Source organism: Macaca thibetana, chromosome 15, assembly GCF_024542745.1.
Source record: "Macaca thibetana thibetana isolate TM-01 chromosome 15, ASM2454274v1, whole genome shotgun sequence".
Taxonomy (NCBI): Eukaryota; Metazoa; Chordata; class Mammalia; order Primates; family Cercopithecidae; genus Macaca; species Macaca thibetana.
In genome coordinates, this window is record NC_065592.1 from 103,706,292 (window position 1) to 103,729,122 (window position 22,831).

General features: G+C 50.8%; 1 protein-coding gene across 2 annotated transcripts in view; it reads right to left on the bottom strand.

The window, feature by feature from the left end:
- Positions 1 to 3,539: 3,539 nt before the first annotated feature.
- Positions 3,540 to 22,831, bottom strand: part of ROR2 (receptor tyrosine kinase like orphan receptor 2) — a 219,633-nt gene continuing 200,341 nt past the window's right edge. The window contains exons 5-9 of one of the 2 annotated variants that reach the window (XM_050761247.1): positions 18,063 to 18,190; positions 13,869 to 14,183; positions 11,650 to 11,895; positions 7,328 to 7,530; positions 3,540 to 6,042 (exon numbers count right to left, since the gene is read on the bottom strand). In XM_050761247.1, coding sequence (XP_050617204.1) covers positions 4,600 to 6,042; positions 7,328 to 7,530; positions 11,650 to 11,895; positions 13,869 to 14,183; positions 18,063 to 18,190 — 2,335 coding nt within the window. In that variant the 3' untranslated portion in view covers positions 3,540 to 4,599. Of the gene's footprint in view, positions 6,043 to 7,235; positions 7,531 to 11,649; positions 11,896 to 13,868; positions 14,184 to 18,062; positions 18,191 to 22,831 lie in introns of those variants that run through there. The other variant, XM_050761248.1, reaches the window with a different exon arrangement.

Below are 22,831 nucleotides of genomic sequence, written 5' to 3' on the forward strand. Positions count from 1 at the left end.
TTGGCTTCTGAAGTTCCAGAGACACAGTCACTTCCTTCTGGTGCCTCCCCTGGGTACTTGCAGATGCCCAAGGGCCTTCCAATGCCCAGTGGATGGTTTGATACACCTCTCTGCTTCTGGGCAACATTTTCACTAAACACCTGACTCAAAAGGAGCATGAACAGGACAAATTCGTGTAAAAAACAATGAGCTTAAGATGCCAACTTGCCCTGTCTTTTTAAAAGCATGCATGAGAGCTGAGCCATGTGTCTCCAGGCCCTCCGTGGGCAGCTGCCTTGGGCAGAGATGTGAACAGCAGTCCAGGGTTGGGTGAGCCAGCACTCTCTGGTGTCTTGGTGGCTGTGTGCACTGGCCGAGCCCCACGGACAGCACTGTGGCGCTGATGACTGGCAGCTCATTCCCCAGCAAAGCCACTCTGGGGATGTCTCCAGCAGACACTCGCAGACTCCACAGCGGCAGTGAACAACGGGTTTAACCAAGTTCCCTCCACCCCTACCACAGAATACTAATGAACCAGAGCTCCCTACCACTAACAAGCTGAGGTCACCACAACACACGGTCCAGTGAAAAGAGCAAGGCAGAAAACAAGTTGTAGAGAAGGTTCCCATTTGTGAAAAAAAGTCAAGGAAGAACTAGAAGAACACACGTGTATATTGACTTACATATGTATAAAGGAACTCTGGGAAGATCCCTCAGAAACAGGTAACAGCAGTTACTTGTAGGGGGAGGGTGGAGCGAAATCTGGGCAAATGAGGGGTGCAACTTCCCTTGGCATCTTTATAGGACTACGTCAGCTACTCAGCAATTAATAGGTTAAATGAAAAGGAACACGGCACTGCAAGGACGACGACGCTATGTCCTTCTTTGCAGCTGGTATCGGGTAAACCTACACCCAGACCTTCTCTCCCTAAATGGAGCATTGCTCTTTTATTTCAAGAGCCAATCATTGGACGCCCACTAAGAGCCAGGCCAAGAAATACTTGCAATCTCTACTACTCTGGGGAATGATGAGGGAGGAGAGTGTGTTGGGGGGGAGGACAAATGGTCTTAGGAAGTTCACGTGGACTGGCCGTGGCGAGGAGAGGGTCAGAGATCTACTTTGAAGCACGCTGACTTTGACACAACCCCCTTTTCAAAGTTCATCTCAGAAAGGATGTTAGATGTTCCCCTGGGAAACACATAAAACCAATGCCTGTGCAAGATTTGTTTCAAACATCAGATCACAAACTGTCCAAAAATAGATATCGGTGTGGAACTGTGAGGTCAAACTAAACCTGAATTGAGTGTTTAAACATGTTGGGAGAACCAAGGGATTTTCCTGAGTCAGTTGGAAGCTCTTGTATACTGCAGTAGTCATGCACCCTAAATCAACAGAGAAAAATGTGTCCAGTGCTCTGACAGACTGTTGCAACAATGATGATCAAAAAATATACGGAGTGCAAAGGCATTTGTGAGTTCATATTGGCTGGATCAAAAATCACGTTTAAGTGACTTAATAGCTGTAAAAACTTGCCTGTTGTGTGGGTATGAACAAGGACAGGCACGTTACTAGTGATTTATCTGAATCGTGCGTCTCAGCTCTAGAGTCAATTGTTCCGGAACATCCCAACTAAGTCACTATTGATCAATTGCAGGAACTTGAAACACTCAGTAATCTTACGATGCATCAAGGTTTTACTTAATAATGGTAACACACAGAGATGTTCAAAATCCCCCAAGCCAAAATCTTCCCCCACTCTGCAAAAATAAACCTCCCAACGTTTTTCTGCAGAGTGTCTGCAGCACTGTCAGTTGCCGGGGGGCTAATTCTGGCAGGGCAGGGTGATGTTCAACTGACTGCTTGTGGAGAAAGCAGCCACAGGGGGGCTATTTCCCATTTTTCACTCTCAGGTCTTGATGCAACAGTTAAGCCATCAGGTGTACTAAATTCGAGATAAAAGTAAGTTCCTCTTTCAGCTCAGTGGAAATGAGAAGTAACTCCATTTCACCGTGAGCTTCTTTACTTTTCAATCCAGACCCCACTGGCCGGGAGAGGTGCTCCAAATCCTTACTCTCATCACATTTCTTGCTCCTGCTGGGAAGGGAGGTCCATCCTGACTTTTTAGGATGCACATTAGAACTCTGTACTTGTTTATTTGTGTGTGGGTGAATCTATCTGTGAGCAGCGCTATGCGCAAGCCAGGGGAGGACAGTGATGGGGTCAGGACATGATCCCCCAAAAAGTGGCACCTGGCATTTGAGGAAGCCACAGAATCAGGAAGGTCTCTCTGAACTTCTCCCACCCTTCTCCTCCCAGACAGGCCATAAAACCCTCATTCCAGAGGTGCCCTCCCTCTGCCAGGAGGAAGGGAAGCTCCTTATCTCTGAAGATACAGGGACAAAGAAAAGAATCTGAACAAACAAGCCGGCAAACAAGCCCCTGCCCGGGTCTATGGCCATGGGTCACATCCCTTTGTCCAATCACACTTCTGTGTGCCTGTCCACTCCACCAAACTTGGTATGGAAATACCCAGGCTTCCCTGCTTCTTTGGGTCGCTTGAGGCTTTTCTCTTATTAAGCTGTCTTTTGTTATGGGGGCCTCAGCCATGAGCCTTGCAGTGGGTGAGAAAAAGATGTTACCACGGGTGCGGTGGCTCATGCCTGTAATCCCAGCACTTTGGGAGGCCAAGGCAGGTGGATCACGAGGTCAAGAGAGCGAGACCATCCTGGCCAATGTAGTGAAACCCATCTCTACTAAAAATACAAAAATTAGCCGGGCATGGTAGTGCATGCCCGTAGTCCCAGCTACTCGGGAGGCTGAGGCAGGAGAATCGCTTGAACCCGGGAGGTGGAGGTTACAGTGAGCTAAGATCGTGCCACTGCACTCCAGCTTGGCAAGAGAGCGAGACTCTGTCTAAAAAAAAAAGAAAAGAGAAAGATTTCTCCCCTATGACAAGATTTCAGGTCGACATGGTCAGTTTGATGACCTACTATGTGGGATCTACTCCAAGTGAGGGGACTTGTTACACCCGAGTCTCTGCGTCCTCTCTCCACACCAGTTATACTGGAAGCTCTGAAGCCACTTCTCCCCAGGTGACCCTGTAACAGCTGTGCTCTGACCCAGGTGTACCTTGGACCAGCCAACTGCACTGGAGATGGAGCAGGGGATGCAGGCAGCCTGTGAAGGAGGCCCATTCTCTTTCACCCCCTCCCTTGAACTCAGCCCTGCTCCAGGGCCCCCAGAAGTGCCAGGCTCCAGGTTTAAAACTCTCAGGGGCTCTGGGACCTCAGGAGGGGACAAGTTTAAAACCAAAGACCATCTTCACACCATCTGCAATTAACTAATCCGCATTTGAGACCTTAACAGAGAGAAGCCACGGACTAGTTCCATCATTTATCTGCCAAGGGATACCCCCATTAGCTTGGGGCTCCTGGCTCGGGGCAAACCTCCCAAACCCAAGAAAGGGCTCAGCCCAAATCATCACCATTCGGCATCTCCATCGTCCAGCACTGCCTCCCGCTGCCTCGCGTCCTGACAGCCTGCAAGAGAGTCAACCAAATGCTTTGTTTCACTTTATTGGATACACCAGGTGTGGGATTTACAAATGGGACCAACGATGTGTGCGGGGCACAGACGGCTGCCTGTGAGTCTGTGTAACAGGGGCTCTAAAATGAATGGACCTCCTGTGCACGTGGTACAAAGACAAGCAAACCAAGACCAGCTGGATCCCAACACGGGTAACGTAAACAGTTAAATTACTAAAATCATTATCTTAGGATCAAAATACTTCAATGAAAATGGCATATTAAAAACATATAAATTACATTTAAGGTCTGTACATGATTCTTAAAAAAAAATAACAATACTGTGTTCTGTACAATATTGCTTCTTCTGAACATTCCAAACCCAAGAAACACTTTCCCTTGAATTCCCAAAAAGTGGGCAAAATACACATGCAGTATAATTAAAACCATTTCACCAAACACAAAGCTGTCCATTTCTTCAAAGGCACACGTTTTGTTATATCTCAGGAACTCCCATTTCAGAAGCCCCTTGTCTTCCGACCCCAACAGGCAGCAGAGGGCAGCCTCGGTTCCAACGAATCTTTGGCTGCTAAAGGGAGAATATTCTGGGCAGGGAGGCAGCAGAAATGGAGCCCCTTCATCCTCAAAGCAACAGACCAGATGGCTTGTCGGGAACCTCAAGACCGAGGTGCCTCCTCGCTGCCTTTTGCAGGCCCTTATTCCCAACGTTTCGAAATATTCGCTCCATATACGACACGGAGTGAAGTTGCCACCTATTTTCTTGAAAGGCATTTGCTGCTCACTACCAGTCTACCACCAGAATCAATGTAGGCAGCCCTGGGGGTGACCATGTGTCCTGCTCCTCAGGATGCCGTGCTACCAGGCCCCCTGCCTGGCTTGGATGCTCCTAGGCAGGACAGCTGTCTGTGTCAGAGGACAGAGAGGAGCAAGGCTCCACCTCACCCTGTCTGTAAACAAGCCCGCTGGCCGGCGGGCTCTCGTGATTGCTGGGTATAGTGTCTTCTCAAAGGCGACTGAGGTCCCCGTGGGGTCTCAGCGGGGTTTCTGTCCCCGAACCCTGGGCCCTGGTGCCACTCAAGCTTCCAGCTGGACTTGGGCTTCGTCCACCTGCAGAGTGTCACTGTCCCCCAGCAGCTCAGTCTCTGGGACAGAGCCTTCCTCCTCCTCTGCTTCCTGCACGGGGCTCTGTGCCCCGTCTTCTGGGGCGTTCTGTGCGTCCTCGGTGCCCTCTGAGAGCAGGGCTGCCCTGTCCGCCACGGACGTGTTGGAGGGGGCCGTGGTGACGTAGCCTGTGCTGGTGGAGCCGCTGCCGCTGTGGTGTGAGCTGGGCTTGGGGACCATCTGAGGAGGTACCTGCTGCGGGGCCATCTGCATTGGGATCTGCACTGGGTAGAAATTGGGCAGGTAGGCCCCATAGGCCGGCACCGGCTGGTAGCCATTGACAGGGATGTAGAGCTGCGGCGGGGGCACCATGGGTCTGATCTGACCCTTCATGGGGATGAACTGGGGCTGTGGGAAGGGCGGGGCCTTCTGCTTGGGCCCCATGTAGCGGGCGTTGCTCACATTGCTCACTGGGCTGGTGCTCAGGGAGCTGGTCTGCGTGGTGTTGCTGGCCCCCGAGGTCTGCGCCGAGCTGTTGTAGTTGGAAAGGTTGCCCCAGGCTCGGAGCCGGCTGTGGATGTCCTTGAAGCGGGGCCGCCGGCTGGGGAACTCATTCCAGCACTCGATCATGAGGGCGTACACCCAGGCGGGACAGTCGTCCGGGCAGGGCAGCACCTGCCGGTTCCGGATCATCTCCACCACGTCCTGGTTGGAGTACCCGCAGTAAGGCTGCAGGCCGTAGCTGAAGACCTCCCACAGGACCACGCCATAGGACCAGATGTCCGAGTCGATGGAGAACTTGCCGTACATGATGGCCTCCGGGGCCATCCAGCGGATGGGCAGCAGCGAGTTCCCCAGCAGCTTATAGTAATCGGCGGCATACACCTCTCGGAAGAGGCCCAAGTCTGAGATCTTCACGTTCAGCTTGTCATACACCAGCACGTTGCGGGTGGCCAGGTCCTTGTGAACCACGTGGTGGCTGGATAGGTACTCCATCCCTGCTGCGATCTGTGCCACCAGGTGCACGAAGTCCGGGGGCTCCAGGGCGGACTTCACCGTGCGGTCGTCGTCCGTGCTGCCCACGTCCGAGTGCGGCGAGCGCATGACCAGGAATTCGTGGAGGTCGCTGTGCGAACAGTAGCTGAAGATCATGCTCAGGGGCTGGTCCTTGGTCACCACGCCCAGCAGGCAGACGATGTTGGGGTGTTGCAGCCGTGCTCGCAGCATGGCCTCGTGCCGGAACTCCTCCCGCAGGGGCCCCTCTGCTTTGTCCTTCAGTGTTTTGATGGCCACGGCCTGGGTCTGCTCCCCCGGGGCGGGGCCAAACAGGTGGCCCTTGTAGACTTTCCCGAACCGGTCCTCTCCCAGCTCCTCCATGAACCTCACTGCAGACAGGCTGATCTCTTTGAGTTTGGCCTGTCAAGAAGAAAAGCCCCACGTGAAACATCACTGTCACTGCAGCCCTGAAGGGAGGTGCAGAGCAGCCGGGAGGAGTGGAGTCCCCGTGCGGCCTCGACTGGGGGGGCCTTGCAGAAGAGCCTCTGGTTTCACCCACCCAGCCTTGGCCTGCCCACCCACAGCTCTCTGCTTCACCTTAAATACGGCTCTGATGCCAAGGTTGCTTCCCGTCTGCAATGTTCAACAGATCCCAACCAGGCTACACATAAGGTCCCTCCAAAATCCAGCTGGGACACACTGCAGACTTCCTTCCCACTTGTGCATGTGTGGACACACCCACACACCCCCCCTACAGCCAGGCCCAGGCACCAGCTGTCCTGGGGCAGCCCCGGACATACCCCACCAGGTCCCCTCCAATGCCCAGTTGTTCTACAGAGGTCTGAGTTAAACACGTTCTTGGAAGGAGTACCCCACAAGTGATAGGAGCCCTGAGAACCCTCATCTCTCTCAGTCTCTGTGACGCCAGCTCCTCCTGTGTGGCCAGCCCTCATCCTCCCCAGAGGTTCCTGGGCCACCATGCAAGCCCCAGGGCTCTGTGCTCGCCTCGCTGGCCAGCCCCTGCCCACAGCAAACCCTCACCGACTCTGGGGCTGAAGAGCCAAGGGCATCAGCTCCCTCCTGGCCACCCTGAAGAGCCGCTGCAAAGCTGGCTGAGAATGATGTTCCCTGCGGCTTTGCAATGAGTGTAAACACCCTTGTACAACACAAGCTGGAGAGGCTGCAGCACACGTTCTCTTCTGTTGTGTTTCAGTGCCCCACTCCCATCTAAGGCTGCTCTGGGATGAGGGGTGGCCTTTTAGTGGTAACCTGTCTGCCTACTCCCATTTAAGAGCTCTTCTTCTATCCTTCCCTGTAACAAAACAAAGCAAAACCAACCCAACCCAAAAGTGACAAGAAAAATTATGGGGGGGCACTGGAGCCCTCTTTTTCTTGTGTGTCTTCTGGGCAGAGCTGAGGCACCCGGACAGTGAGGATGCTCGTTGGGGCCCACAGGGGCAGCATGGTCCAGGCAAAGGGAAGCCCATGAACTCTGGGGCAGTGAATTACCAACACGCCTGCCATTTATTTTCTAAAACACACATGTCCTGATTTAGTTTACAGAAAAAAAATGGCAAAATGAAGCGGAGTTTAAAATAATTATGTGTTATGCATCAAGTAAATTAAGACAGTTAACGTCGGGGGAACAACCCCTGAGGATTAAGCCTGGCAGAGCCACCCAGGTAGAATACGTAAGCACGGAGACCTGTTTGTGCTGGTTAATGAGGGGCATTTCCATGTCTTGGCTGGGCGAGGCCATCAGCTGTCGCCGCTGCGGTGTGGACGCAGATGCCTTCTGCTTATTCCGGCACATGCAGACCAAGAAGAAAAGGCAAGCGATGACCAGTGGAATTGCGATGCTGGGGACCAAGATGTACAGAATCCCCATCTTGCTGCTGTCTCGAGGACCTGTGAATAATAAGGCTTTCGTGATTTTTCAGAAAACATCCCTTTTCAACTGTAAGTTCTCTACCAACCCACCCTCCACCTCCAGCCAAAACCTTCACACGCACGTGGGTCATCACCTAAGTTACACAACAGGGTGAAAGGGCACAGCACACCTTAAAAAACGTGATGCACCAAAAAACGCACACCCGGCTGCATCCTGGGGAAACAAAACCCAAAAGTGCCCAACCTGGAAACAAGCGGGAATACGCAGCGTAAGAAGTACACGAATTCTAATGATCTCAATATTAATAATGACCACATCCGCTTTCTGTTCCTGAGGTTTGAAAACCATCGGAGATAGGTGCTCTGCCCAATTTCACTTTTATCAAGGCCTCCCCAGCTACTGACGAGTTGATGAAATTCACTGGAGATCCTTGTCCAAGGTGAGTGAAATTTGGTACTGGGATTAGACATGATCCTTTTCCTCATTCAACATTGTAATGTTTTCTTCACATTTTTAATTAATGATGACAGATTCTTTTGGGATAATAATTAAACATGCACTAGATTTAATAGAGCACCAGTAGTCCATGCACTTGACCCAGTACAATATCCAACAGGGACATAAGTATTCTTAGAAGGCACGGGGTACCAACAGTCAAGGCTACCAGCTACCGTCCCTGCATTTTTTTGTCACAGGGAAAAGTAACTCTTTGTCTCCCTCTACAGGATTTACAGAAAAGTACAGGGGGCACACCAGGCAGGCAGAGGTTGACCTCAGGTTTTGAACAGGCCTCCCGGCAGGACTGGCTCCTCCCAGGCTGTGTGGCCCCCAAACACCCCGCACATCAAAGCAGTTGAATGTAAGGCAAAGTGGCGCCATTTCAGGAGGCTGACCCTAAGCCTGGTGGAAGGTGAGTTCTCTAGGGAGCCACTTTCCCACATCCCTGGAAAACCACGGTGTTCTGTTTTCTCCTTAACCCTGCCAATAACTGTATCACTTAGAGGGCCCCATTGCCGGGGGCAAAGCGCTCCTCATCTGGAAGCAAACAAGTGATTTCTGGTCAATGTGATGCCTAAAAGAGCTAACTCAATCCTAAAAGTGAACATGCTATTGCCACCTTAGGAAAAAAGCACCTTGTCCCAAACCCAGCCTTGCCCCACCCCTGCTCCCCAAAATAAGATGAAATCAAGTAAAACAAACAAAACTTTCTTCTGGCCCCACCTAGCAGCTTCCCCTCTGAATGGGTTCCAAGGCAGGTGTCCCAGAAATCTTACGGGCACCGGGGATGCCGATTCTTTCTTTCTTACTAGGGTTTGGTTCATTTTTCATTATTAAGGTTGGCAGGACAGTCCAGGCCTCTCTCAGGCCAAGACCAGAGGTGTGAGCTCACACCGACACCATCACCTGCTTTTATTCTCTACTTAACGTTACCAGCACGACTCATGCTTACTGGGAAAAATTGTGGTATTATAGAAATGTGGCCTTTCAAAAGATCATATTTCTAACAGCTCTCTTTCGCGAAGACTATAAATGGTTAAGTTTCGTGTTCTCTGAACTTTGCATATATTTTAGGTTGAACCACACGGAACAACCGATATTCAACTATTCTGACATATAGACACAGTAGTTTTATATGGTTTTCTTAATTCGAATGTTGAATGAACTTTATTTATTTTTGAGACAGAGTCTCGCTCTGTTTCCAGGCTGGCGTGCAGTTGTGGGATCTCAGCTCACTGCAACCTCTGCCCCCGCAGGTTCAAGTGATTCTCCTGCCTCAGCCACCCGAGTAGCTGGGATTATAGGCGCCCGCCACCATGCCTGGCTAATTTTTGTATGTTTAGTAGAGACGGGGTTTCGCCCCGTTGGCCAGGCTGATCTTGAACTCCTGCCCTCACGTAATCCGCCTGCCTCGGCCTCCCGAAGTGCTGGGATTACAGGCGTGAGCCATCACACCCGGCCTACACGAACTTCATTTTAAGTAGAGTCATATCATCCGTATTTTCCTGCTCCTGGTTTTTTGGCAGAATAAAATCTCTTGGACAGCAGCTCATGTTGCAGCGGATAGACGTGCGTGTTCTCCACAGCCGCATGCCACTCCACGGAACGGGCGTCTCCAACTGCCCCATCCAGCCCTACTGATAAACAGTGTGTTTTGTGTTTAGCTCTCACAAGTGATTCTGCAATAAATATCCTTCCATTTATGCCCTGTAAGTACAAACCTGCAATACAAGATTCTAATAACTGACTGGCCCAAAATCATATATTTTTTTCATGTTTTGATTTATTTTTAATTACAAAAGTAATTCCTACTCACTGTAAAAAAAAAAAAAAAAAAAAAGTCTTATATTTGAACACTTTTGTAGGTCTGGGGAAATCACTGCTAAAAGTTTGATATCCATCTTTCCAAAACCTCATAAAAGTCAGGAGCCTGTGTGTGCTCACACACACACTCCCACTCATTTTTTTTTTTTTTTTTTTTTGCCAGAAACAAAACAATGAGCAAAAAAGCACCTCTACCACAGCTCTGTCCTATAACCTGCTTTTGTTCCTTACAGGGCACAGGGCCATCCTTCATTGCAGGAAACCGTTAAGGTCTAGCGTGCTCCAGAGTGCCTAGACCGCAATTTGAATGACTGATAATTTCATTCTTAAAATTTGTTCTCCCATAATGAACACATTCTTGAAGATTTGTGTCTGATCTGCTGAGCCAGAGGCAATGCCAAATCTGGAGCTGCTGAATCACATGTCAGGAAGGTCATCAGTGCCAGTGTTTACTTCCTGCACTTCGGAGTAGAGACATGCGGGCCTGCGCCCCAGGAGGTCTCCAGGTGCACGGTGAACCCAGCCTTGCTTCACCCATTGCTCTCTCTTTATAGCGGGTGCCCACTCATTCACCAATCGCTGCTTCCAGCTCCCAGCCCGGCCTTGGTTACCCTGCTGCCTGGAACTGGCGAACCGGGCATGACGAAGACAGAGGTGAGAACTGTTAAAGCTGTCAACCATTAACTACACGCGCTTCCATATTCATGACATCACAGACACGCTTGCAAGCAATGGGGACAAGCAATGCATTCTATTTTCTCCTCACTCCACCAAACCTGAGAAGCAGTGAAAAGCTCAAAAGCTGGTGGGTGGAAGGGAACTATTTTTACTGATATTAGGAAATACTGAGCAAGAATAGCATTTTTTGGTTTTGAGAAAAGGTCTTATTTCGTTGCCCAGGCTGGAGTGTAGCGGCACCATCACGGCTCACTGCAGCCTTGAACTACTGGCTCAAGCAGTCCTCCCACCTCCACCACCCAAGCAGGCGCGCCACCACACCTGGGCAATTTCTGTATTTTTTGTAGAGACAGGTCTTTGCCATGTTGCTCAGGCTGGTTTCAAACTCCTAGGCTCAAGAGATCCACCCATCTTGGCCTCCCAAAGTACTGGGATTACAGGCTGTGAGCCACCGCACTGGGCGATAATGTTAATGGAGAAACAAAACGTCAAAGTGAATATCCCAGGACCATCCATACGCGGGAAAAGGGCTGGTGGAAGGCGGTGGGCCGAAATGCAAACAAGTCACTGCTGGGTGGTAACATTAGGGGTGATCTGCACATGACTCTTCAGACTTCTCTGTATTTTAAAATGTCTCATAATGGTCAGATGTTACTTTCATAACCAGTGACAACTTGTGTTATTTATTTATTTATTTATTTATTTTCGGGACAGGGTCTCACTCTGTTGCCCAGGCTGGAGTGCAGTGCGGTCATCTTTGCTCACTGCAACCTCCGCTTCCCGGGCTCAAGTCATTCTCCTGCCTCAGCCTCTTGAGTAGCTGGGATTACCGGTGTGTGCCGCCACACCCAGCTAATTTTTGTATTTTTAGTAGAGATGAGGTTTCATCATGTTGATCAGGCTGGTCTTGAACTCCTGACCTCAAGCGATCTGCCCGCCCCGGCCTCCCGAAGTGCTGGGATTACAGGCATCGGCCACTGCGCTTGGCCCAAAAGCTTTATTTAAAATGGTCACCGTGGTAAGATCAGAGGTCGCCACTGTACAGAGGCACACCCCGACTCAGGTCAGGACAGAACGCCCTCATCACAAGGTTCACTCAACAATCAACACAGTAAAAAAAGAGAGAGAATACATACTACACGAGGGTACGTCACACAGTTCCATGCGTACGTTTTTATTCTGCGTAAAGCACCAGGGGCCCTCCATCTGGCCTCCGGGGTTCCGGCAGTAGGCGTGCCCCCCTCCAAGCTCAGGGAAGTCTGCGCTGGACAGGTGGTGGCTGTGGGGGTGCTGCAGGGCCCACGGCTGGCACTGGTGACCTGACTTGGTGGTGCTTGCCGTTCCTCTGTAATCCGTGCCTGAGCCGTTATAGCACTGATGGTCTGAACAAGGAAAACATGTTAGGAAAACCTCCGGGGTACAAAAAAACCATTCTGCCTACACATGCCCAAACTAGAATTTCCAAAAGATCCAAAGATTTCACATAACTTACCAGAAAAGAGGCATTAAAAGTAATGGCTTATTGAAGTCCCAAGCCCACAAATTAAATGCAGGGCACATCAGGGATATATATGGGGAAGGAAACTGTCGGAAGTTATTCCACAGCCCCCAGACCATCTCTAGGACCCATGAGGCACTTGCACACCACCCCCCCCACCAGAATGACGGTGTTACCCCCAGCCTCAGGATCACTTGCTCTAGGAAGAAAGCCAACTGTGCGGGCAAGAGGGGCGAACTCCCAGGCCCGGCCCCTCCACCTCAGGGTACCCTGCTCAGCCATGGGTGAGAACAGTACAGGCCACGACACCTCCATGAAGGAATCCTGGGGTTGGGGTGTGCATTTGGTGAACATTTCTGTAGTGTTTACCATGTGTGAGGCTGCTCTAAACCCTTCTGGCTGGACACCATGGCTCAAAAGGTGAGTGGATCACTTGAGGTCAGGAGTTCGAGACCAGCCTGGCCAACATGGTGAAACCCCGTCTCTACTAAAAATACAAAAATTAGCTAGGTGCGGTAGTGCACGTCTGTAGTCCCAGCTACTCAGGAGGCTGAGGCAGGGGAATGGCTTGAACTTGAGAAGTGGAGGTTGCAGTGAGTTGAGACTGTGCTACTGCACTAAAGCCTAGGTGACAGAGTGAGAATCTGTCTCAAAAAAACCAAACAAACAAAACAACCCCTTCCTAAATATTGCCTCATTTGACCTGCATTCCAGCCCCACGGGTTAGTATTGGTGTCATCCCCACGGAATATAAGGATATGAGAGCTTAGCAACTTGCCCAGAGTCACAGTGAGGGTTGAAATGCAGGCAATGGGCCCGGGGACCAGGCCCTCACTGTCCTGGTAAGAAGTCCTCCCCATTCCTGGACCCCCAGATTAGCCAACCATGGTAAATACAGTCCTGGAGCGTTGGCGGAGGTGGCCCGTTCCCTGGGTCTCAGTCCTCAGGGAAGCAACAACCCTGATGGATGCAGTGATGTGAGCCAACGGTTTTCCTCAGGGACATCAGCACGGCTCCCTGTCCTGTGTCTGTCACCCTGACTGGCCATGGTCACCCTTCTGGGGCTCAACAACTTGCGGTTTACTAAGCCTCCAGAGGGCAGGGGCTGCTCTGCTGCCAGCAAGAGGGGCAGTAGGGAGCATGCTCCTCCGTCCTGTGCAGACCCCAAAAAGGCCACACCCAGGCCCCGGGCTCAGAACTGTCCCCATCCCCCACGCTTATCCCCTAGGCCCACGATGCAGGGAGCTGGAGAAAGGTGCAGGGTGCTTGCAGTATTTCCTTCCCTAGCCATGCCTGATCATCACAGGTTCTTCTCTGGTGCCCCCCAGGCCGGTCCTGCAGCATCTCCGCGGGCCTCACACTGTCCAAAGCTAAAGATCCTGCAGGTTTCTGGGGACCGATCCTCCAGGTTTCAGGAGGTTGGGGCAGGAGTTGAGAGTCTGCATTTCCCCGGGCGCCCGAGTGTGTGCTGACCATCGGGAAAATCAGGAAGCTGGCCCTGTCTCCTCTCATGCCCCCAACAGCCATTTCCACAGGAAATGAGATCACTCCCATTTCAGGGAAGGGAAATCCCAGGCTCAAGCAGGTGGAGGGACTTCTCCTGAGTCCCACAGCTGGACACAGTGCAAGCCCAGATGCGAGCCCTGGGCTGAAAGGCTCCAAAGCCCCTGCTCCAAGGCCCCACCTGCTGCCCTGCTGGAATGGAGGTCTGGGCTGTGGGGCTCTCAGCTGCTAACGGGGTTCCGCGGGGCCCGGACAGATGGAGCTCCCTGGGCTTTACCCGCCGCCCTATACACATTTCAAGGGCCCTACAATCCCTGCGCCCACCGGTCCCGCCCGGGGCCCTCGGGCACTCACAGCGGCCCAGCCTCTCGGCCGGGATGCCGATGCGCATGCAGTTGGCAGCGTCGGGGCTCTCGGGCATGGGCAGCGCCTCACACTTGGGCAGCTGCAGACGCATGAGGATGAGCGGGTTGGAGCGGGCGATGGTGTATTCCTGGCGGCACAGGTCGCTCTCCAGCACCTCGCACTCGTCGCGGCACAGCTCACGCGGCTTGGGTGCCCGGGAGCGCGCGTCGCACAGAGGGAACACGAAGTGGCAGAAGGATGGGATGGCGAACTGCGAGCACTGGTCCGACAGGTGCGTAGAGGTGCCGATCATGGTGAAGGCCGCTGCAGAGTCCGCGAGACTCGCGTTAGCGGTAGACCCACCTCGCGCCCCTGACATTCATCCAGTCCCCACCCCCAGCCCCGCATCCCAGATTGCCCACTCGGCCCCCTGATACCCCGCCCCAGACTCCCCAACCCTGAGCCCCGCACACCACCCTGGAGAGGCTCCCCACCAGCAGGCCAGCCTGCCATCACCTGCTCTGATTTGCAGCAGACACAGAAAAGCCCCTGGTCCCAGGCCTCACTTAGAAACATCAGAAGCAGAACGAGAAAGAAGGAAAACTCGGCCCTCTGGCTCACTCCGCTAGGTGCTTCTTCCAGGACAGGATGGTTCAGAGTTCAGATGCAAAAGCAGATCCTAAGGACCCGCTATGTGTGGAGAAGCCAAGAGGTGCAGTACCCAGCCCGGGGCTTCCCAATGTCCCAGAAGAGGGAGTCAGCTCAGCGCTGTGAACTGCAGCTGGAGGAGGCAGGCAGCTGGTAAAATGTGGAAAGTCAAGACGGTGACAGCAACAAAGTGGAAGGAGGGCCGCCTTAAAACTCTGGAAGGTTCTATGATAAGGGGGAGCAGAGAAACCCCAAGATCCAGAGCCCCCTTTGGTAGGGAAGTTTATTTTTTAAGGGCAAGATGTCAGAGGATGCAGCGTGGCAGTGAGACTATGAGGTGAGTTCGGGAACAAAGTGGGGGCATTGGGGGGAGATCTGCTGCACCTGGGGGCATGGCTGGACACTGGTAGGGACGAAGAAGCTGGCCAAGGCAGGACTCTAAGGACTGCAACGGCCTGCCCTGGGCTCACTACCCCACTTTCACCTGTGAAAGGCTGGTTTACAATTGAGCTTGGGGACACTGGAGGCAGACAGGCCCCTTTGCCTGCACACCCAGCTGAGAAGCTGGCATTTAGTCCCTGAGGAGCCATAGCTCCACCCATGAATGCAGTTCAATCCCATCATTACAGATTTGGCGATTATTTGGTGATTATACAGAGGGCTGTCCAGAATGCTGGCCTCAATTGACCTCCAGGCAAGGAAAGCGTGTACGTGCTGTGCCAGGTTTGGCCAGCAGGTGGCAGTGCCGCTGTCAGTCATTCTCTGGGAACCCAACCAGGAACAGGAGGGGCAGCTGTGTGGGGGAACAGCCTCGTGCGTGATCACTTTGTGGTATCACTCACGCCTTTCCGGGCCTGTTTCTGTACCTGAAGGGTGATTTGAGACCCCACACTGGGACATGAGAGTGCACACACAGCCTATAACGTGGCCCTCGGCATGAACGGGCCCAGGGGTCGGGTAACAGGTGGTGTCAGTGGGCGGGAGCAGCCGCACTGTCCTGACTGCATGCGGGCACTGCTGTGCTCGTCACATCACCTCCCCTCCTCCGGGTTCCTGTGGCCGATATTTAAATGGAGGAACAGAGAGGGTAAGCGGTTACAATACAGGATGTCTTGGATTTGGAGGAAGAACTGGGGCTTCAGTCCGGTTCAATCCCATCATTACAGATTTGGGATTATATGGAAGGCTGTCAAAAATGTAGGTAGGCCTTGACCCCCGGACAGGGAAAGACTGCCTAAGAACGCCAAAGCTGTCACTTGTCTTGGGCTAATCCACTGATGCGATGTCTCCACTCATCTTTATAGCATTCCTCCTTTCTCCTTCTCCTCACCCTGAGAATGTACTGCTTCTTTCTGAAAGTGCAATTCTAGGCACCAAAGAGATCCAACAACTCACATCCTGTTATCTGTCCACACCCTGAATGTCACACAACGCTTTCTAACAGAACACTGCACACAACAGTCATTACTATGTTTATTTCAAAACCACAAGTCTGTTGAGGGCAACTTCAAATTTATTGTTTTCGAAAAGCCACCGACCTAGAAAATCCTCATTCTACACTCTTCTCTAAAAGCTGCTATAAAACCAGGCTGCTTGGATGTAAGTTGATTCCTTAAACAACTCCTGAAGAGATAACTGAGGGACAATCGTGTGCCCTGGATCAGTGCTTGCCAATTAGTGGGGTGTCTAATTAATTCTGGAGTGTGTGGCTAGCATTTTAAAAGACGATAAGAACAGACTAGAGGATGTCAGAGTGCACACGGTTCCTACTAAGGGCTTTTTTTTTTTTTTTGAGATAGTCTTGCTCTGTTGCTGGGGCTGGAGTGCAGTGGCGCAATCTGGGCTCACTGCAACTTCCACCTCCTGGGTTCAAGTGATTTTTCTGCCTCAGCCTCGCGAGTAGCTGGGATTACAGGCACCCGCCACCATGCCGAGCTAATTTTTTGTACTTTTAGTAGAGACGGGGGTTGCACCATATTGGTCAGGCTGGTCTTGAACTCTTGACCTCGTGATTTGCCCCCCTCAGCCTCCCTAGCACTCAATCCTCCCGAAGTGCTAGGATTACAGGCATGAGCCACCACGCCCAGCCACTTTTTTCTTTAATGAAATAAAACCGAAGAGAAAAATCCAAGTGCACCGCTTTTAGGAAGGGTGAAAGTTATTCCCTATAACCTATGGCAGTTGAGTGAAATACACGTATGTGTATACTAAGTCATGGTATAAAGTACACTCTCTATTTCCCACTGTGTGTTTCGGTAAAATCCTTTGAGAAGTCCTACTTTAATGGCAAAGAAAGCTTTTGCAGTGAGAGGTAGCTGTCTTCTCAAAACCACGTCCCGCTGGAACAGGATGGCACCTCCAGGTTCCTCTCTGTCTCATGATGGCACTTTCACTTTGCACAGGACCCCCGGCCCTGTCCTCAGAGGTCTCTGTACCAGCATGGGCCAGGCAGTCTCTTCTGTGACCGTGAATGTGACCTTCGGCTCTCTAGTCTGAGGGTGACCTGAACTTAGAAGGGCTTGTCAGTGACATGAGGTGACTTTTTGCCTTGGATCCTCATTGTCACCCCTTACCAGGTCAGTGCCCTGTATCCCCTTTGCCCCATCACCCTCTCCTGGGAGCACGGGCATCAGAGATCACCCACTGATTCTAACCTGCAGCAGAGCCTCCCGCTCCCATGGGGAGGATCCAACTAAACTGAGGTGCTGGGGCACCTGCCGTCTGCACAGGATATTTCTTGCTCCTTATGGGGTCTGGAGAGAAAACGTGTATGTGTTTGTGGGGAGAGCAGGGACAGCAGGAGGAGGGCTCTGTAGGACTTCTGTCTAATTCATTTTCTTGCTTTCCAAGGCCTTTCCCCTAAGAAGGACCCCGGACCCCACCAATGAGTTGTATGCTTGGAACTGGGACAGCCTATCAGAGAAGTTAAGCCCTAAAGAGACCAAGGATGAGCAGCTGCAGTTCCTAAATGACCCGCCACTTTCTCAGACCCTGAACCAGGTACCCAAAGCCTTGGCTTTGTTCTCTGGAAACCCAGGACTGACAAAAATATGTGTTCACTGCAGCATCCCTACCACTGATGACCCGCGACTCTTTCCCCAGACAGCTGCAATCAGGCCTGGGTGCCTTTAGACCAAATGTGGCTCAGAGAGGATAGAAGAGTCAGCAAGTGCAGAATGAGAAGTCAGGCAGAGTTAGTGTGGGGCGCTGAGGCTGCCTGCGCCAGTGTGGCGGGCCCGGGGCGGGAGGCCCTGGCGATGCAGTGAGGACAGTGCTTTGCACCCACACAGTCTGGCTGAGTTAAAAGTGCAGAAGTATATTCCAAGCAACCCACACTTGCTAATTTAAACATACAGGCCAGGAACATTTTTAGGGCAAATCATGTTAGCAATTGCAACTACGTCTAAAAAAGATCTCTGGTTTTCTACTACAGATGAGATGGAAGAGGGACCCAATGTCCATGCCATTAACTGATGAAACACAGTGGCCGCCGTCTGTGCGACAGGTGGCTGTGCGTGCGCTTGTCATCCTGTGAGAAAGGTCTGCAGCTCCCACCTGTGATTCGGTTTTCAATTTCCCCCTGCATCTGGAGCGAGTCCACATAAATGGTCCGGTTGCCAATGAAGCGCGCGCAGGCAATTCCCCGGTAAGGCTGGCAGAACCCATCCTCGTGGTAATCGTCCCTGGTAAAAACACACAAAGTCTGTTAGAGCTCTGGGAGGTGCCAGCTCCTGCCAATGACTTCTTTTATGATCCAGCATCTTGTAATCCAGCAATTTTGTTACTTGGTATTGGTATTTATCCAAAGAAGTAAAAAGATCCAGCAATTTTGTTACTTGGTATTTATCCAAATAAGTAAAAAACGTTAAGTCCACACAAAAACCTGTACATAGATGTTTACGGCAGCTTTATTCATAATTGTCAAAACTTGGAAGCAGCAAGATGTCCTTCCGTAGGTAAATGGATAAACAAACTGTGGTACATCCAGACATTGGAGTATTATTTAGTGCTAAAAAAAAAAATGAGCTATCAAGCCATAAAAAGACAGAGAGGAAACTTAAATGCATATTACTGGGTGAAATGAGCCAATCTGAAGGCTACATACTGTATGATTCCAACCATATGACATTCTAGAAGTGCAAAACCATGGACAGCAAAACTACAGAGACTGATTATGGAGAAAGGCCAGTGGATGCCAGGGGTTATGAGGGAGGGAGGGATTCCAGGAGGCACACTGGGGTTTTAGGGCAGTGAAACTATTCTGTATGATAATGTAATGGTGAGCGCACGTCACTATACACTGGGCAAAACCCATAGAAGGTAAAACACAAAGAACAAGCCCTAATGTAAACTACTGAGTTTAGTTAATAATAATGTATCAATATCAGCTCAGCGGCAATAAACGTATCACATGAATGCAAGACATTAAAATAAGGGAAACTATGAGAAGGACGATGGGAAGACTGGATTTTCTGTTCAATTTTTCTGTAAACCTAAAACTGTTCTAAAAAATGACTATTAATTTCAAAAAATTCCACATCTTTAAGGGAGTATGGAACAAAAAGAGGAGGACTGATTAAGCGTGAAGATGGTTCTTGAGGTGAAGAGTACACAGGGATGGGTACGTGTTTGTGTATACGTGCACACACCCAGAACATCAGTACATGTTTCACCTTACCCTTGAACTATTTAATACATCAGAGACATTATGGCAATGCTCCTGCAAACTTCCCTTGTTTGCAAGTAAGGCTTTTATGATAACGATGACAATCCAGAAGGTGAACAGCAGAAACATTTGAAAGGAGAAAAGCAATACACAAATGTATTCTCTACTATGTTCCAAGGTGATGGGAGGGACTCCAAGAAGTCCAAGCCTCAAAGAACTCACAGAATGACATACATGCATGCCCCACTCTACACACAAGTGTGACCTGGCCCTGCTGCATGGACAGCACAGACCACGTGTCACAGGCACAGGAGGTCAGAAGAGAGAAAGGCACGGGCAGGCTGTTCTCCCTCCTGCTCCTCCCGGTCCCCACGGGGACAGCCTGCATGGATGGGAGGAGGGCGCAGTCCTTTTCCAGGTCCCCAGGTTGGAGTTTGTGGTAAATTATTTTCTGCAGAAACTGTTGGTCTGGCTTCAGCCAATGAAAGCCATCGTGGTAAGTATCCTGGAGGATTTTAAAGTGGTGCTCAGCACCCTCCAGAGGTCCAGTGACGCCAGTGAGCCACAGCAGACACATCAGGGGGCTGCGACTGCTGGCGGAAGAGGGGACTGAAGATGCTAGGACAAGCCTTGCATGAGCACGTCAGGCCTGTAGTTCAGTAGCTTCTTTTCCAGCAAATCTGGAACCTACCCCACAAGCCTGAGAGCACTCGGCTTTCCACCCTACATCCATTTAGAGTAGACCATCCCCAAATGAAATCTGAATTCTGTTCCATTTAAGGCCAGGCACAGTGGTTCATGTCTGTAATCCCAGCAATTTTGGAGGCCAAGGCTGGTGAATCACTTGAGCCCAGGAGATCAAGACCAGCCTGGGCAACATGGTGAAACCCCGTTTCTACAAAATATACCAAAATTAGCTGGGCATGGTGGCACGTGCCTATAGTCTCAGCTACTCAGGAGGCTGAAGTGGGAGGAGCACTTGAGTTGGGAGACAGAGGCAGCAGTGAGCTGAGATCGAACTACTGGACTCCAGCCTGGGTGACAGAGCAAGACCCTGTCTTTAAATTAAAAAAAAAAAAGAACGTGTTCAATTTAACCAAATGGACTTAAAATCCCTATCTGAACTCTCTTGCTAAGGCAGAGGCTGAACACTTGCAATAGCGGAGACCTTCTCAAGCTTCTGCAGAAAACCCTTTTCTCAAAGAACAGAACCTGGAGCCATAAATAAATCAAAGAAGGGGCTGGGCGCGGTGGCTCACGCCTGTAATTCCAGCACTTTCGGAGGCCGAGGCGTGTGGATCACGAGGTCAGGAGATCAAGACCATCCTGGCTAACACGGTGAAACCCCATCTCTACTGAAAATACAAAAAATTAGCCAGGCGTGGCGGTGGGCGCCTGTAGTCCCAGCCACTTGGGAGGCTGAGGCAGGATAATAGCGTGAACCCGGGAGGCAGAGCTTGCAGTGAGCCAAGATCGCGCCACTGTAGTCCAGCCTAGGTGACATAGTGAGACTCTGTCTCAAAATAATAATAATTCAAAGAAGGAGATTTTGGTGTTAACTCCAGCTCACCAGCAATTGCTTCCTTGGGTTACGGGTTCCTTAAAGGTAGTTTAAATGGGCAGCACATATGTTAACAATGAGCGCCTGCCTGTCTCGCTTTCACTCATTTTGAGCTGACGTTAACTGCTGATTAGACGCTGGCCACACTACCAACATAAATGGAAGTCCCCTCTGCCCGGGTATGTGCTGGACATGCCCCTGTCTGGAGGCGGGCTCCAGGTGCTTGTCCACTCTTGCTGGAAAAATCATTAAGACCTGCCTGATCGGATTAATGTCAGCTATGCCTAAGCTATGAGATTCAGCTCAGTCTCCTGGGATGACGCCACCAATGTGAGCAATTTCTTTCCTACCTTGCAAGAGTCAAGGAAGAGAAGGTTGTTCCCCCTGTTGCAGGCTTCTCCCCGGCCGCTGGTCAGGTGCCCACAGGACCGAGAGAGCAAGGGGGTGTAAGGAAGATGACAAGGGGGTGGGGAGTCTCCCGCCATCACACCCCGCTTACACATCTCTCACTGACGTGGGCTTTCAATCTGAATAGACAATATCTAGGCTGGGTGTGGTGGCTCACGCCTATAATCCCAGCACTTTGGGAAGCTGAAGCAGGCGGATCACGAGGCCAGGAGATCGATCATCCTGGCTAACATGGTGAAACACCGTCTCTACTAAAAATACAAAACCAAAATTAGCCGGGTGTGGTGGCAGGTGCCTGTAGTCCCAACTACTGGGGAGGCTGAGGTAGGAGAATGGCGTGAACCTGGGAGGTGGAGCTTGCAGTGAGCCGAGAATATGCCACTGCACTCCAGCCTGGGTGGCAGAGCTAGACTCTGTCTCAAAAAAAAAAAAAAAAAAAGATATATATATCTCTCTCCAAAAAGCCAGACAGAAGTGCTTGGAAAATGGCATCTTTGCTTTTGAATTGTCTGAGAAAACAAGTGGGAGTTGCTTTCTATTTTCAAACAATTATATTTTATCTTTATCTGGCACATTTGGAGCCTTGGACAAGGAACAGAGCTGGAGAGAGTCTGTTAAGTGAATCCCTGGGAAAGCAAGGAAAGGGCTGAGACGGAATTTGGCAGCTATAAAATTCCTTCAGCAACGTAAGTGCAGTAGACATGCTCCCCAGCTGGCGGAGCATCACGTTTCAGAAACGCAGTGTGGAAATCCCCTGCCCTCACGCTGCCAGGCACTGATCCAAAGCCTGAGAGGACATGGATGAAGAAGAAACTTCTACACCAAGAAGTGACTGTCAAGGAGGAGAGAGGGCGCTAAATAATGACAACCCGGCCGGAAGCGGTGGCTCACGCCTGTAATCCCAGCACTTTGGGAGGCCGAGGTGGGTGGATCACGAGGTCAGGCGATCGAGACCATCCTGGTCAACATGATGAAACCCCATCTCTACTGAAATACAAACAATTAGCTGGGTGTGGTGGTGCACGCCTGTAGTCCCAGCTACTCGGGAGGCTGAGGCAGGGGAATCGCTCAACCCAGGCGGAGGCTGCAGTGAGCAGAGATTGTGCCATTGCACTCCAGCCTGGTGACAGAGCAAGACTCTGACTCAAATAATAATAACAACAACAACAACAATAATAATAATAATAATGTAAAATAATGACAACCCTGGGTAAGATAAGCAACAGGAGAGGGGTAGGAGATCGGGGAGAAACAGAAGCAGGGGCCAGCAGACTGTGATGGAAGGTGCTCCTCCACCGAGACTGGCAAGATGGTGGGGTGGATCCACAGCCTTCCCCTAGATGACACATGCTGAGAATAAACCTTCATAGGTATTAATAATGACGGAGCTTTAAAGGAAACTAAGGCTTTTTTAAGGTTGAAAAGGAATCCATGTCAAAATTCAAATGTAGCTACACATTGTGTACGAAGTTAACATTTTTCCCCTATTGTTTTGTTACAAAGTAGTAACCCACCGCGCCCGGCCTATAGTCTGCATTTAGATGTGTGTATCTATCCTCAAATTACCTTATTGATGATTGCCTACTTAGTCACCTACTGCTCGTATCACATAACCTTAAAGCAAATTCAGTTTCTCGCTTTTATTCTGTTTCTGTACTATGGGACTTAAGGAAAGTTGTATTTTCTAGA